Source organism: Aquarana catesbeiana, linkage group LG02, assembly GCF_042186555.1.
Source record: "Aquarana catesbeiana isolate 2022-GZ linkage group LG02, ASM4218655v1, whole genome shotgun sequence".
NCBI lineage: Eukaryota > Metazoa > Chordata > Amphibia > Anura > Ranidae > Aquarana > Aquarana catesbeiana.
Genome location: NC_133325.1, coordinates 362,069,526 through 362,084,742, shown reverse-complemented (window position 1 = coordinate 362,084,742; position 15,217 = coordinate 362,069,526). Strand labels below are relative to the sequence as shown.

The 15,217-nt window shown below is 42.8% G+C and overlaps 1 protein-coding gene across 7 annotated transcripts in view; it reads right to left on the bottom strand.

Moving 5' to 3' along the window:
* The window catches only part of CAMKK1 (calcium/calmodulin dependent protein kinase kinase 1), a 382,369-nt gene that overhangs the window by 166,449 nt on the left and 200,703 nt on the right, over positions 1 to 15,217 (bottom strand). For all 7 annotated transcript variants that reach the window (XM_073615054.1, XM_073615060.1, XM_073615058.1 and 4 more), the window contains 2 exons: positions 11,512 to 11,563; positions 1,316 to 1,449 (listed from right to left, as the gene is read on the bottom strand). In XM_073615054.1, coding sequence (XP_073471155.1) covers positions 1,316 to 1,449; positions 11,512 to 11,563 — 186 coding nt within the window. The remainder of the gene's footprint in view (positions 1 to 1,315; positions 1,450 to 11,511; positions 11,564 to 15,217) is intronic.

Genomic DNA, 15,217 nt, shown 5'->3' with positions numbered 1-15,217 from the left:
TGACAGAATTGCCTGTAGTTGCTTATGTTAACCAGTGCAGCTGCTGATGATCATGGCACACTTGTGACAGTGCAGAACAAGCAAGGTAAGTAAATAGGGAATTACAGCTGCAGAGAAACCACTAAAAATCTACCAAAATCTCCAGTACATTTTAGTTGGCTAAAATTGTTTTAGTTGGCTAAAAGCTAATGGGTTTAGTTAAATTGTAATGCATTATTTAAAAATTTCTCTAGAACTTCCAAACTCATATACTTCTGGAGGAAAAAAAAATCCAGTATCATATTATTAATTATAGTATTAAGGTTTGAACAAGCTAATGTAATGCACAGTGCAATGAACTGTGGTCTGAGGAAGCCTGTCATGCTGCACAGTGCTCTGGATGGTGGTCTGAGGAGGCCTGTAATGCACACAGTACTCTGGACGGTTGGGAGGCCTGTAAATGCTGGACAGTGCTCTGCATGGTGGTCTGAGGAGGCCTGTAATGCACACAGTGCTCTGAACAGTCAGGAGGCCAGTAAATGCTGCACAGTGCTCTGGACAGTGGTTTGAGGAGGTCTTTAATGCACACAGTACTCTGGACAGTCAAGCGGAGCTCCAAGGAAACCAGAAGTTCACGTGGGTAATTTGTCACTGGAAACATGCCGCTGACTAAAATGTTTTCGTCAACAAATTAACACTGGGGGGTGGGGAAGCTTCATGAGTTTAGTTCCCCTTAAAGAAAGAAGTCCAAATAGTATAAGTGTTTAATGGATTAGGGAAAAGACCAAATTCTATCATGCTGATAAAACCAGTAAAGAGCTTGACAGAAAACAAAAATCCATAAGAGACAAGGAACGAATATGAATAAACCTTGAAGCCTAACTTGCATTTTTTTTTCAACAGTTTGATCTCAAAATAAATATGGATATTACTTTTCTGCTAGCTGAAACCAAACTACAATGTAGGCCTGTCAGTAAAGTATATTCCCAAATGTGGGAAGAGGTTCCCCAGAAAATTCCTCAAGTCCATACTAAGGATGTTTCACTGCTTGTTACCTTGGTAATTCTGACAGTATAAACTTACATAGCCAACACATTCCTTGGATAAGAGAACTTTTAAGATATGTAGAAGTATTTGGATCCTAGGATCTTTTAAAAATCTTCATGTCAATATGTTTGAACTAGTTTAAAATACTGAGCATATAATTCTATGTGTGGATGAAGGAGCTGTATTAAATAATTTTAGAAAAAGATGCACTGACCAAACTACTTGGCTCATACAAAATCTGAGCATACCAAGGATAAAGCAATAACACTGATAGCCTATTCAAACCCACCTCAATCAATCTGACAATATTAATATGATCCAGCTTCTTCAGAATGGCAATTTCTTGATAGACCCTATCCAGTGGAGCCATTGGTTTGGCCTGATCACCAGATGTAGTTTTTGATCCTCTAGGGGGAGGACGACCTAACAAGACAACAGCATTAAGATATTAAGCATAAATTAAAGTAGTAATCATTAAAAAAATGCTAAGGCATTTGAAAGCTGCTCAATATTATATACCACTGTTGTAATATGGTGTTTATGTACAACAAAAACATTGTACAACCAGCACACAGGTATAATATATAACAAAACACTCAATTACATATAGTTCAGGATTTTGTCTATGGCAAAAAATAGGATTTTTATAACAGCTTACCTGTAAAATCCTTTTCTTTTGAGGTACATCACGGGACACAGAGCCTCAGTAATTACTGATGGGTTATAGGGTATCACTAGGTGATTGGACACTGGCACACCCTAGACAGGAAGTTCAACCCCCTATATAACCCCTCCCCTTACTGGGGATACCTCAGTTTTGTAGCAAAGCAATATAAGTGTATTAGAAGAGGGGCGGGACCTCTGTGTCCCGTGATGTACATCAAAAGAAAAGGATTTTACAGGTAAGCTGTTATAAAAATCCTATTTTCTTTCTCGTACATCACGGGACACAGAGCCTCAGTAATTACTGATGGGATGTCCCAGGGCAATGCGATTTGAGGGGACCACACAAAGTAGGGTGTAATCAGACCTGAGGACCTCGTACCGCTGCCTGCAGCACACTACGCCCAAAGGCGAAATCCTCATGCCTTCCCACATCCACCTGATAAAATCTGGTGAATGTATGGACTGAAGACCAGGTTGCGGCCTTGCAGATTTCAGCCATAGAGGCCCGGTGATGCACCGCCCAAGAAGCACTAATAGCCCTTGTGGAGTTTGCCTTGATTTGAAAAGGTGGAATTTTCTGTTTCAAACCGTAAGCTTGAATAATCATTTGTCGAATCCATTTTGAAATGGTAGACTTTTACGCTGCCTGTCCTCTATTGGGACCTTCTGGCAACACGAACAAAACAACCGTTTTGCGAATTTGAGCAGTTGCTTCCAGATAGGCTTTGACTGCTCTTACTACATCCAAAGAATGTAGCGACCTTTCTTTCGTAGAACAGGGATCTAGAAAAAAAGGAAGGTAGAACAATATCTTGGTTTTTTAATGAAAATCTGAAACTGCTTTCGGCAGAAAGCTAGGATGAGGACGCAATACCACTCTATCCTTGTGCATGATTAAATAAGGCTCTTTACAGGAAAGAGCTGCTAATTCTGATACTCTTCTAGCAGAAGAAATGGCTACCAGAAAAATTAACTTTCTTGTCAACAAGACCAAGGGAATTTGATGTATTGGTTCAAAAGGCTGTTTCTGTAAAACTGACAGAACCAAATTCAAGTCCCAGGGGTTTAGGGGCGCCTTAACCGGAGGATTAAGACGCGTTACCCCCTGCATAAATTTTCAGACCAAAGAATGTGAAGCAAGTGGACGTTGAAATAATACTGATAAGGCTGAGACCTGGCCCTTGATGGTACTCAAGGCCAGCTTAATTTCTAATCCCATTTGTAAAAAGTCAAGAATTCTACCTATTACATATTTTCTGGGATGCCAACCCCTGGCTTCACACCATGATACATAAGTCTTCCAGACTCTATGATAAATTACTCTGGAAGCTGGCTTCCTTGCATTGATCAAGGTAGAGATCACAGGACCTGAAAGCCCACGATTCTTCAAAACGTGGGTTCCAATAGCCAAACCGTCAAATTTAGCGTTTGTAAGGATGGAACACTGGACCTTGTGATAAAAGGTCTGGATGTGATGGTAGGGTCCACAGGGAACCTACTGTCATCCTTACTATTTCTGCATACCAAGCTCTCCTGGGCCAAGCTGGGGCCACCAGTAGCAGAATAGGAGGGAATGCATAAATCAGTGAGAATTGTTGCCACGGAATCACCAACGCATCTGTCCCGCATGCAAGAGGATCCTTTGTTCTTGCCACAAACTTGTTGATCTTCTTGTTGAATCTAGATGCAAAGAGATCTACATCTGGAACCCCCCAGCTTTGGCATATGGCCCAAAAGACGTCGGGGTGAAGAGACCATTCCACTGGGACTAACCGCTGGCAACTCAAATAGTCCGCCTGCCAGTTCTCTATCCCTGGAATGAAAACTGCCAATATGCATGGCACATGCTTTTCGGCCCAGACTAAAATCTGGTTCACTTCTCCCTGAGCTGCACGACTCTTGGTCCCTTCTTGGTGATTGATATAAGCCACTGCTGTGGCATTGTCGGACTGGATCGTGACAGGGCAACCCTGTAGCCTGAGAGTCCAGGCCTTTAGGGCTAGATACGCCGCACGGATCTCCAGAATGTTGATGGGTAAGGTCCTCTCAGTTTTGGACCATTCCCCTTGGACCGCAGACTGTTCCAGAACTGCTCCCCAACCCGAAAGACTGGCATCCGTTGTTACCACTGTCCAGGTAACCGGTAAAAAGGATTTCCCTTTTTGCAGGTTTTCGGGTATTAACCACCAACTGAGGCTCTGACGCACTGTAGGAGACAGACGCATCGGAAAATCGAATGCCTGCACTTTCTTGTTCCAGGCAAACAGGATACTGTGTTGCAGCAGTCTCGAATGAAACTGAGCATAGGGAACTGCTTAGAATGAAGCCACCATCTTTCCCAGCAGCCTCATACAAAGGTGAACAGAAGGACCCTTTTTTGTCCTGACTACCTGAATCAGTTCTTTTAAGGCACAGATCTTTGCCTGAGGTAAAAATACCTTCTTTTGGCTTGTATCTATGACCAGGCCCAAATACTCTAGTCTTCTTACTGGTTTTAAGGAAGACTTTTCTGAATTGAGAATCCAACCTACGTATTCCAAGTAGTTGACTGTGGTGACCAAGTTCTGGTCCAGGCAGGCTACCGACCGGTCTATCAAGAGCAGGTGGTCTGGGTATGCTATGACTGTTATACCTTGGGCTCTTAATCTGGCCAGAGGAGGAGCCAAGATCTTTGTAAACACCCGATGTGCAGTGGCTAGCCCGAAAGGCAGGGCTATAAATTGAAAGTGGCGTTTTTCTACTTCGAAACGCAAGTACTTTTGATGAGCAGGGAAAATGGGTACATGCAGGTACACATCCTTGATGTCTATTGACGCCATAAGTTCTCCTCCTTGTAGGATGGAGACTACTGATCGAATTCCATGATTCCATGCGAAAGGATCGAATCTTTAGGAATCGGTTTAGATCCTTTAGATCCAGAATGGGTCTGACATCTCCATTTTGTTTTGGAACCGTGAAAAGGTTTGAATAAAACCCTAATCCCTGCTCTTCCGTGGGAACAACCACGGTGACCTTTTGCGATTATAGCTGCTCCAATGCTAGAAGGAGAGACTGCTTTTTCTCTGGATCTCTGGGGACATTTGATCTGGGGAAACGAGGAGAGGGGAATACTCAGAACTCCAGTTTGTAACCTAGAGTTACTTCGGAGATCACCCATCTGTCCTGGAAATCTTCCTGCCAGAGCTTTGAGAACTGTAGCTCAAGAGGGCCCTTTCTCCACTTGATTCCTCAGAAGAGGAATTAGTCTCATCCTGATCCTCTGAGAGGGATTCCTTTCCTTTTTCCCAGAGTTTCTCTGCTTGAGGGTCCTGGGTGCCAGAAGGAGACCTAGTGTGTTTTCTTCCACTTAGTGAAGATGCGATTAAGGCCATTAGTTTTTCCTCTAATCCATTAATGGTTGAGGAAAAAAACCTCCTGTGTAATGTATACAGGGGCTGAAGTGCCAGAAGCAGATGCAGCCCCTGACCCCGACGGCTCACCCTGGCCAGCCATCCCAGGTCCTTCAGGGGGGGGAAGGTGCTGCAGAAGGGGGGTCCTCAGAGCCTGAGGGAGATCCCCTTGAGCCTCTAGTTTTCGGGGTATTTGTACCTCTTCTACCCATAGTGCCAAGCAACAAAGGTGGAGGTACCACAAAAAAAAAAAAAACACTGACTGCTGAGCGATGTAGTTCAGCAACTGCCGCTGCTACCAATGCTCAGTCTGGTGTTTTAAGTAAATGCTGCCTGGGAGAATGCCTGTGTCCCACCTCACATGCGCCCGTCAGCTACTGTGTCCCTTCATAGGCTGTGTGCACCTGAAAACGAGTGCACTTTATAGCCTGTATAGCCAGCGATGTGGGCGTCTAATCACGCTGGACGTCACGTTAATGCTCCGCCCCCTCTCCTCCGACCACCCCCCCTCGGTTTTTCCAAAAACGTGTCCTTTCCCGCGTGAGCCGAGGCTCCGATCCTCAGGACAAGCATGAAGGGGAGGCTGGGGTGGAGGAGATAGAAGGGCCAGTGGATGGGAACCTGCCAAAGAAATGGCGGTAGCAGCGGGTGGTGAGGTATACTACTGCTGCTTGCTCAGGCCACCCCGGCCCCCCTCAGCCATGGGGGGAGAATCCTTAAGGAGAAAACCCCCCAACCCATCCTACCTGGAGCTTGGCTGGAGGAGCGTACAGCGTGGACACTGAGATAGACGGAACAGGCATGAAAGGTATGTGCTCTTGACAGCCCCGGTGGTGACAATAGGCATAACATACATTTACTTAAAGGAGAAACCTACGAGAATTAAAAAATCCCTGAGGAGTCTCCCTTACCTCATCCAGCTGCAAGGTTCTGTTATACAGACCCAATCTTCACCTCTCACTGTGGGCTCCATTTGAAAAAACCTTCAGAGACTGGGGCCCCCTTGAATAGGAAGATCCGCAGTTCTGGCCCCATAAAGCACCCGCCAGGGATATGGCTGAAAAAAAACAAATACTGGGTCCCGGGGTCCAGCTCTCTAAAAGAGAAGCGTTACAGGTAAAACCTCGTTTCTTCGGACACCAGGCCCGGGTACCATCCAATTTGGCCTGAAAAACCACTTTGAATGGATCCGGTTGCATGTCTTGCCCCAGTATAGAATATTCCTTTGAAGCTCAGCACAGCACATCTTATTCGTGACCAACACCTAAGACACTGGCGAAAAAACTGAGTTCGGAATTCCCGACAAGATTTGTGTGACCGTGTGTATGCAAGACAAGTTTGAGCCAACATCGGTCAGAAAAAATCTATGGATTTTGTTGTCGGAATGTCCGATCGTGTGTACGGGGCATAAGTGTACAGCAACAGGTTAAAGCAGTATCAAACCCAAAAGCAAACATATTGCAGCTTAACAGTTCTTTTTCCTTTTTAGGCGGTCCTTTTTTCATCTGGTGATCCAGCCAGTAAAGCCTAATACACACAATGAGATTATCGGACGAATGAGCATTCATTTTTTTTTTTTATGCTAATCTCCATATCGAAAACAAATAAGTTACTAAGTACGAAAAGTCTCATACGACAGAATAAAAATTTGGAAGTGATGCAATGTGTTGTAGTGCATTTGTATTGTATTTTTGGGACGAAAACTGTACTGATTAAACAAAAAAAAATCACCTCCGCGACTGGCACAGTCGATTTTACGCTTTCCAAAAATGCTAGGGGGAATGGCTCTCCCGGACGTGACCCTGTATCACGCGGCATGCCACTTGACGAGAATCGTTGATTGGTGTCGCCATGGGACGTTAAAACAATGGATTCAAATAGAGCGACTTCTGGTCAGGGATGAACTTGGAGGGTCTGCCTTGGTGCCAGAGGAACTTACCTGCTCATGTAACTGAACACCCCACGGTAGGAGAGACGTGGCGAATGGCCCAAAAACTCTCTTGCGAGCATTCGATCGTGCCCATCCCTTCACCACTTACTCCGGTAATTAGGAATCCTGATTTTAACCTGGGATTGAGCGATCCCAGATTTCAAGATCTGAAGGGGAACAACAGATGTCAACTTCGCCACTTCACCAGGAATGGAAACTGGATGTCCAGAGAAAACATCATGAATGATCCTCTCTTAGTTGGTCTCTCCTTCTGGCACAAGCTCCAATTATCTCACTTTATTAAATCTCAGTCCGCTCCGGTGCCTTTTTTAAGAGCCTTGACATCTTTTGAGACTCTTTGCTCAGAACAGGAGCCAGTGCGTCATACCATCTCGCTATCATACCAACTCCTGATCACACCTCCCCAGGGTTACAGACCTACATATATAGCGAAGTGGGAACGAGATCTGGGTATAATGCTTTCCGAGAGACAAGTGGAGAGAATTATTCTCTTCACGTTTAAAACATCGATATGTGTCAACCAACAAGAGGCAGGGTTTAAAGTGTTGTCACAATGGTACTATACCTCAGTTAGGTTGCACCGGATGTTCCCACAGAGTTCGGACCTGTGTTGGAGGTGTGGGGAGGAGGCGGGCACTCTCCTCCACATCTTCTGATCTTGTAGGCTCCTGTCACCTTACTGGACTGAGGTCCATCGCATCACACAGAAGTTCACAAACCAAGAGCTGCCCAGGAGTCCTGAGTTCTTTTTACTACACCACCACGAAATACCGAGCAAGACATACAGGAAATCAATCCTCCCCCTGCTGGTCACGGCAGCGAAAAGTTGTATCCCCTTACTTTGGAAACGGACGGAGCCCCCGGGAGCTGCGATGTGGTTGAAGAGGATAGCTGATATACACAAAATGGAGGACCTTGTAGCAACTGGGAGGGGACTCAGAGAGCAGTTCCTCAAGAAGTGGTTCTACTGGCTCGAATTTTTCTACTCTGAGGAATTTGCAAAGCTAGTGGCATAAAATTCTAGAGACGGCACATTCGAGATGAACAGTGGAAAAATCGATGGTAAGGCTGGAGGAGGGGTCCCCCCCCTCGCCATTTTCTCCCTATATTTTCCCTTCCACCCCCCCCCCTTTTTTTTTTCTTCTCTTTTCTTGTCTTTTATCTTCTTTACTTCTTCTCTATTCTCACTTTGCTTAATTTTCTCCTAACTTTTCGATAGCATTGATGACCTATAGGTCGTGCTCTCCCCCACATTAATTATTTAAAAAAGTAAATTTAATCTTACATGAGACACAATGAGCTCCTTAACCTAGAGTTGGGCTACCCAGAATATGGCTACTCAGGTTTATAAAAATGGTATAGCCTTACTGTTTGATTTACATGATCTGACCAGTCGAGACGTGTCTATAACACGAACAAAACTGATATGTCTTTTGTACCAATGTATGCTGACTGTTGATATCCTATATTTACGCAAATAAAGAATTAAAAAAAACAAAAAAAAAAAAAAAACATTTTTGAGTTTGTCCCTTCGAAAAATTTCGGACGATAGCTGTGTACTAACGATCAGATTATTGTACGCTCAATTAGAAAGCAGTATTTTTTGTACAATATTCCAATATTCTGTACAGGGCTTTAGTCTGTTGTTTTTTTTTCAACAGAGCAAGCTTTCCTGCATATGTAGCAGTTGTAGTGTTGAGACAAACCATTTACCACTGATAGGGGTACTAACAGTGATCAGCATTTATACATGTAAAACCTTTATCCCAAAAGAAAAAAACACGGTGGCTGTGAATGCAGTGTGAGCTGGAGTTTGCCTTCAATTTGTTAGTGTACCTAAATCTGCTAGTACATCCAACACTCCTCTCCCCCAAGACTGAAAATGCTGCTGTCCAAAGGTGCAGTAGAGTAAGTAGAGTGGAGGCACTCTAGTAAAGGAGGTGTGTTAGTGGCCAGAAAACAGAAGGGAAAATGAATGCAGCCACCACATCAAATGATTGGTAAACTGCAGTATATTCGGGGTGAATTTGATTTAAATCATGATTTAAATCACTAGTAAAAAGACTAGATTTAAATAAACTCGAGAGCAAACTGTCATCCCCGTCCCGCAGCAGCTCCTCTGACCCGCTGCTGACTCACCGACAGTCCCATTCACTTTAATGGGATGGCTGGTAATGTGGCAATGACACAACAAGGTGAGGGAAGTGGCTAGAGCAGGTGAGTGGACACCAGCTAACAGGCGCTGCCATGATGGTTCTGAAAAGACAGGTGCCCTTTAATATGGTATATAGTATATATTGTGCTATCCGAAAAATATAAAATATGCAATTAGACTTGCAGCAGCAACTAACTCTGCTAGACACACATACAACAAAAATCAATAATCAAAAATAAAGTTGCACTAAAGATTGTGACAGATAAATAAAACAGCGATAATGCAAACAGAAAGTCCATACAGTGATGTAAAAAACAATCCCACGGTGCACTACTAATCTCCAGTGCATGTGTGAGTTTCAAAGGGAAAACCTCCACCTAGTACATTTGCCGTTTACCGGCTCCTTGGACCTCCTGTTACAGAAGGTCTATCACACTTGTGGCTATTTTACCCAGCCAAGGCCTTTAATCCTCCAATAAGATCAAGTTGTTGATCAGGAGCCACTCGTGAAAGGACTCCATCAGATGATATTTCCAAGAAAGAGATAAGGCTTCCATGGTGTAAAATCTCCAAAAAACTATTTTTTTTAAAAAAAATGTATGAATAAGCCATCCAACTCAAAAGTTGCAGCCCATCCTTCTGGGACCTGTGCAAACGCAGTGACGTCAGCACGTCGCTCCTCCCTACGCGTTTTGTCACAAAAGGACATTGTCCTGTGGCTCTGTACCCCATCGTGGGATTGTTTTTTACATCACTGTATGGACTTTGTATGCATGATCACTGTTTTATTTACCTGTCACAATCTTTAGCGCAACTTTATTTTTGATTATAAATGATTAATCTATTTTTAAAAGAAAACTATTTAGATAGATATTTATTCCAAAAGCATTTTAATAAAATAAATTTGATAAAAATCTAAAAAAAAAAAAAAAAAAATTGTTGATTTTTATGCACCCCGAGTATATTACATATTTTGGTTTTGGGTTTAAGGAGTGAGGAGCAAATCATGTATAATATACTGTATGTACTGACTAGAAGCATACTGACAGGAATGCGAGCGGTGGAGTGAGAGCTGCTGCTACTACTTCATTGTCCTCACAGACTGGGTGTAGGAAAGTGACCTAGCTTTTTTCTTTTTATTTTGAGATTATACTTTTAGTGAAATTTTCCTTAAAGAATACAGAAAACAGACACCTCTGATGGCTGTTGCACACTATAGCAGTTTCTGATTTTCACAATAAACATTTGTTTTGCCAAATTGAATAAAATAATTATTTATTAAACTGCTTCTACCATTGCATTTCAATTGCTGAAAAAAAAAAAAACAAAAAAAAACCTCTACAGTGAGTATGTCCTTCAACAGAGAATAATGCCCCGTACACACGGTCGGACTTTGTTCGGACATTCCGACAACAAAATCCTAGGATTTTTTCCGATGGATGTTGGCTCAAACTTGTCTTGTATACACACGGTCACACAAAGTTGTCGGAAAATCCGATCGTTCTAAACGCGGTGACGTAAAACACGTACGTCGGGACTATAAACGGGGCAGTGGCCAATAGCTTTCGTCTCTTTATTTATTCTGAGCATGCGTGGCACTTTGTCCGTCGTATTTGTGTACATACGATCGGAATTTCCGACAACGGATTTTGTTGTCTGAAAATTTTATATCCTGCTCTCAAACTTTGTGTGTCGGAAAATCTGATGGAAAATGTGTGATGGAGCCTACACATGGTCAGAATTTCCGACAACAAGGTCCTATCACACATTTTCCGTCGGAAAATCCGACCGTGTGTATGGGCCATAATTGCCAGACAGTTGACACCTGTGTGACCCAGTTCCAAATTCTACTTTTGAGCCCAGGTGCACACTGAGCCGCGGGAATGAACTCGCACGATTTCATTCCTGCATGTCAGTCCCGATTTCGGCGGTGATTTCACAGACATCTGTGTGGGTTTCTGCACAAAAGACAATGTAAATCACACCCCGAAATCGCAAAAAGTAGTACAGAAACTACTTTTTGAAATCGGTGCGGTGCCGCAAATGCAGCGTCCCACCCGCTAGGACGGTGCCACTGCCGGCAATTGCCGCCGATTTGACATGTGAAATCGCATTTCAAAATGCACCAATGTGAACTAGGGCTGAGTGTGATCTAGATTTAAATTTTTATTTAATTAATGTTATATTACAATGCAGGCCTTGGCAGAGGTTCACTGTTGAAGTTTAACTTTTTGGCCTAGCTTCACAAAGCCACCAAGTTTACAACAAAACCATTTTAATACATCACTTTTTTACAGCACTTTTAAACCCAATAAAATACTTACGTGGAAAACCGTATTGCTTCAATAACCTTTTCTTTGAAAGAACTTTCATAGCCTAAAAAGTAGAATGAATAAAGTTCAATGTACAACTCAGTCTTGACAAGGATTATTTGTAATAGAACAGTATATGGGTAGAAGTACAGTGGCAACAAAAAGAATGTGAACCCCTTGGAATTACCTGGTTTTCTACAATAATTTCTGCAGTAATAAAATGTGATTGGATCCTCAGCTAAGTCAAAACAAACGACAAACACAAAGTGTTTAACCAGTTCCTACCCGCCTACAGCCTGTTCCGGGTTAGGGGCAAGCGTGTGCCTGCTAACCCTTGCGGTCACTGGCTACAGATTAAATTTTGTCAGCAGGTCCAGGCCAATGATTTCTGGCTGAGACCTGCCAATTATAGCACAGAGTCCTCTGTTTACAAATACATAGGGCTCTGTACATAGAAAAGGGAACTAGCTGTTTTGTAGGGAGAAAAAAAAACAAAAAACAGCCAGATCTCTTAGGATTTTTTCCTATTAAAAAGGAATGTAAACATACCTTGTAATATACATAAGGATGACAGGTCCTCTTTATGAACAGTTGTAAAGAAAGAAAAATCTCCTGCGCTTGGAAGAAAATGTACAGCTGGATATATTCTTGTGTCTCCACTGGTTCAGTCTCCACGTTGGCTGTGCTGCCATTCACAACAGGTCAGGGAAACCCCAAATGTAGGACTCGAAAAGATAAGAAACAGAGGGCACACCAGCCTAGCACATTACCTTTGCGACAATTTAATATTAAAAGGTATGCAAAATTGTACTCAAATATATGCTTTTTGTAAACAAACCACAGTCCACCAAATGCTCCAACCCACAAGGTCTGCAAGTACATGCCAGAGGTAGGATGAACAGTCAAAAAAGAGCTGCCGCATTTCGAGGGCGGTCCCCTCTTCTTCAGAGCTGGATTTGGAGTGCAAACAGCTGGTCTTTATAGAAAGTGAGCAGTCTGGCAGGGTACCATGTGACCTACTAGCCAGACTCCTCCTTCTTAAGGGCAGGCATAAAATAATGATGTTTTATGAAATGGGGAGCCTTTGCATTACGCATTATAATGCTATATTGGTTCCACTGTTGAATTTTAATGTTAACTAAACTTATATAAAGGATTTTGCTAATTTGATACATATGCCTGCCCTGAGGAAGGAGGAGTCTGGCTGGTAGGTCGCATGGTACCCTGCCAGACTACTCACTTCCTAGAAAGACCAGCTGTTTGCATGCCAAATCCAAGTCTGAAGAAGAGGGGACACCCCTCAAAAACACGTCAGTTCTTTTTGGACTGTTCATCCAACCTCTGGCATGTACTTGCAGACCATGCAGGTTGGAGCATTTGGTGGACTGTAATTTGGTTGAAACACATTTGTTTGCGAGTACAATTTTGCATACCTTTGAATAATAAATTGTCGCAAAGGTCATGCGCTAGGCTGGTGTGCCCCCTGTTCCATATATTTTAGAGTCCCTCTTTATGAACAGATCTGGGGTCAAAGAGACCCCAAATCTCTTCTTTAACTTAAAAAGCAGAAGATAAAAAAAAAAAAAAGGCCAGAAAAGGCAATCAAAGCAGATCTACTTTGATCACCTGTGTGATCAACCAGTGGTAAGCCCAAGAGACCCTAGTGAGCAGCGGGAGGGGGACTTCCCCTCCTGCCGCTTCTAAAAGCATTCCAGGGACTCATGAGCTGCTCGGAAAGCTTTCAAGAGAAACCCAGCCGCTGGATGAAAAAAACAATACCTGGGTTATGGCTGATATCGTCACTTGCAAACCACAACATGCATATATAGTCGGCAAGTGGTTAAAGCAGTAGTAAACCGTTGGTGGTCCAAACATTTTTTTTTTTTTTTTAATTCCTGCAAGGCAATATCATAATGTGCTAGTATGCATTGCTTACTAGCACATTATGAGAAACTTACCTTAGAACAAAGAGCTCCAGTGCCTCAAAGTCACCGCTGAGACAGCCGACATCTTCCCCTGGTCTTCTTTCTGGGTTTGCAGCCTCCGGCTACGTGAGTGGATGGGGGCGCGATGACGTCACTATCCCGCATGCCAGCCGCCGTTTCCGGCATGGGCTCTGAGGGTCTAGCACTGTAAGCTGGACCTTCAGAGCGCATGCGCCGGTGAGGTTATCAGTTGCATGCACTCTGAATATCTCCTAAACTGTGTAAGTTTAGGAAATATTCACAGTACCTACAGGTAAACCTTATTATGGGCTTACCTGTAGGTACAAGTGGTAGTATAGAGTTTACTAACACCTTAATGGGTGTGTTCAATGAAGACATGAGAAATTCGAATAGTTTGTGTGTTAGCAGCTTAAGCCCCTTGTATTTGTCTATGATGAAGATGAGGATCAGATCACATTTTATGGCCAATTACAGCAGAAATCCAGTTCATTCCAAGGAGTTCAAAACAGTAAGATCTCAATAAGCGCCACTAACAAAGATCCAAACACTGCACCACACAGAGACTCAACAGTAAATATAATGAATAAAATTGAAGTATAAATAACTAGCAGTCACTTGAAAAACATTGAATATAACATCTACCAGAATACAATGAAAGGTAAATCATAGTGCTGAAGGTAGTAATAACATACACATATATAAAAACACACCCACAAAGTGATAAGGTGCAAGAGCATTGAACTAATAGTCCATGGGCAATATTGCTGATGATATGAACACTATCATATTCAGAGACTCCGTTGCTAGGCTTCATCTGACACCACACCACGTGAGCAAACGTGCCACCACTTCCCCAATGGGATGTACACTCACCGACTCAAGTTGCCTCACACTCTCGTGCTTTGGCAAAAACAGCAGTGAACCCCTCAGGGTTTTAACGACATCCCATCAGATAGCGTTCCAAAATGACCGCAATATGTGGAGGAAATGAGACTCCAAATAGTGTAACAACATACAACATAAGTATTTATTAAAACATCTAGCCTAATGGTAGTGCACTTACAAGAAGGCAATAAAAATCTTGCATTGGTAATATGTAAGATGCCAGAGACAGCAAGTCGGCGGACATAGATATTATTCCAAATCTCACCCGAACTTGTCAAAACTCACGGAACATCACTTCCGGTTGGGACGTGGCTGTACAGCAACCGGAAGTGACGTTCACGTATCACTGGAAGTGATATATTATAGCTAGAGATATATCTATCTAGAGATTATAATATATATATATATATATATATATATATATATATATATATATATATATATATATATATATATATATATATATATATTTTTTTTTTTAACACACCAGGACTTTGTAGGCCGTTTTTTTTTTTTCATGCCTGCAGCACATATCACATTTTATTAGCCTAGTTATAGCATTATCGAAAGCCAAAAACAACCCTTTAATATATAGCAGCTTTGCCAGTCCTTATATGTGGTGGCTGCCTTCTTCTTCGTATTTTAGGGTAAATGCATTGAGAGGTCAGCACCAACATAGGAAAAAACAAGAAAAGGATGGATCATCTGCGGCACGAGCTCCCTGCATCAACCATCGAGCCAGGCTTTCACCAAAGGGTGTAGGGCAGGGATCCTCAAACTACGGCCCTCCAGCTGTTGCAGAACTACACTTCCCATGAGGCATTGTAAAACTCTGACATTCACAGGCATGACTAGGCATTATGGGAATTGGAGTTCCTGAACAACTG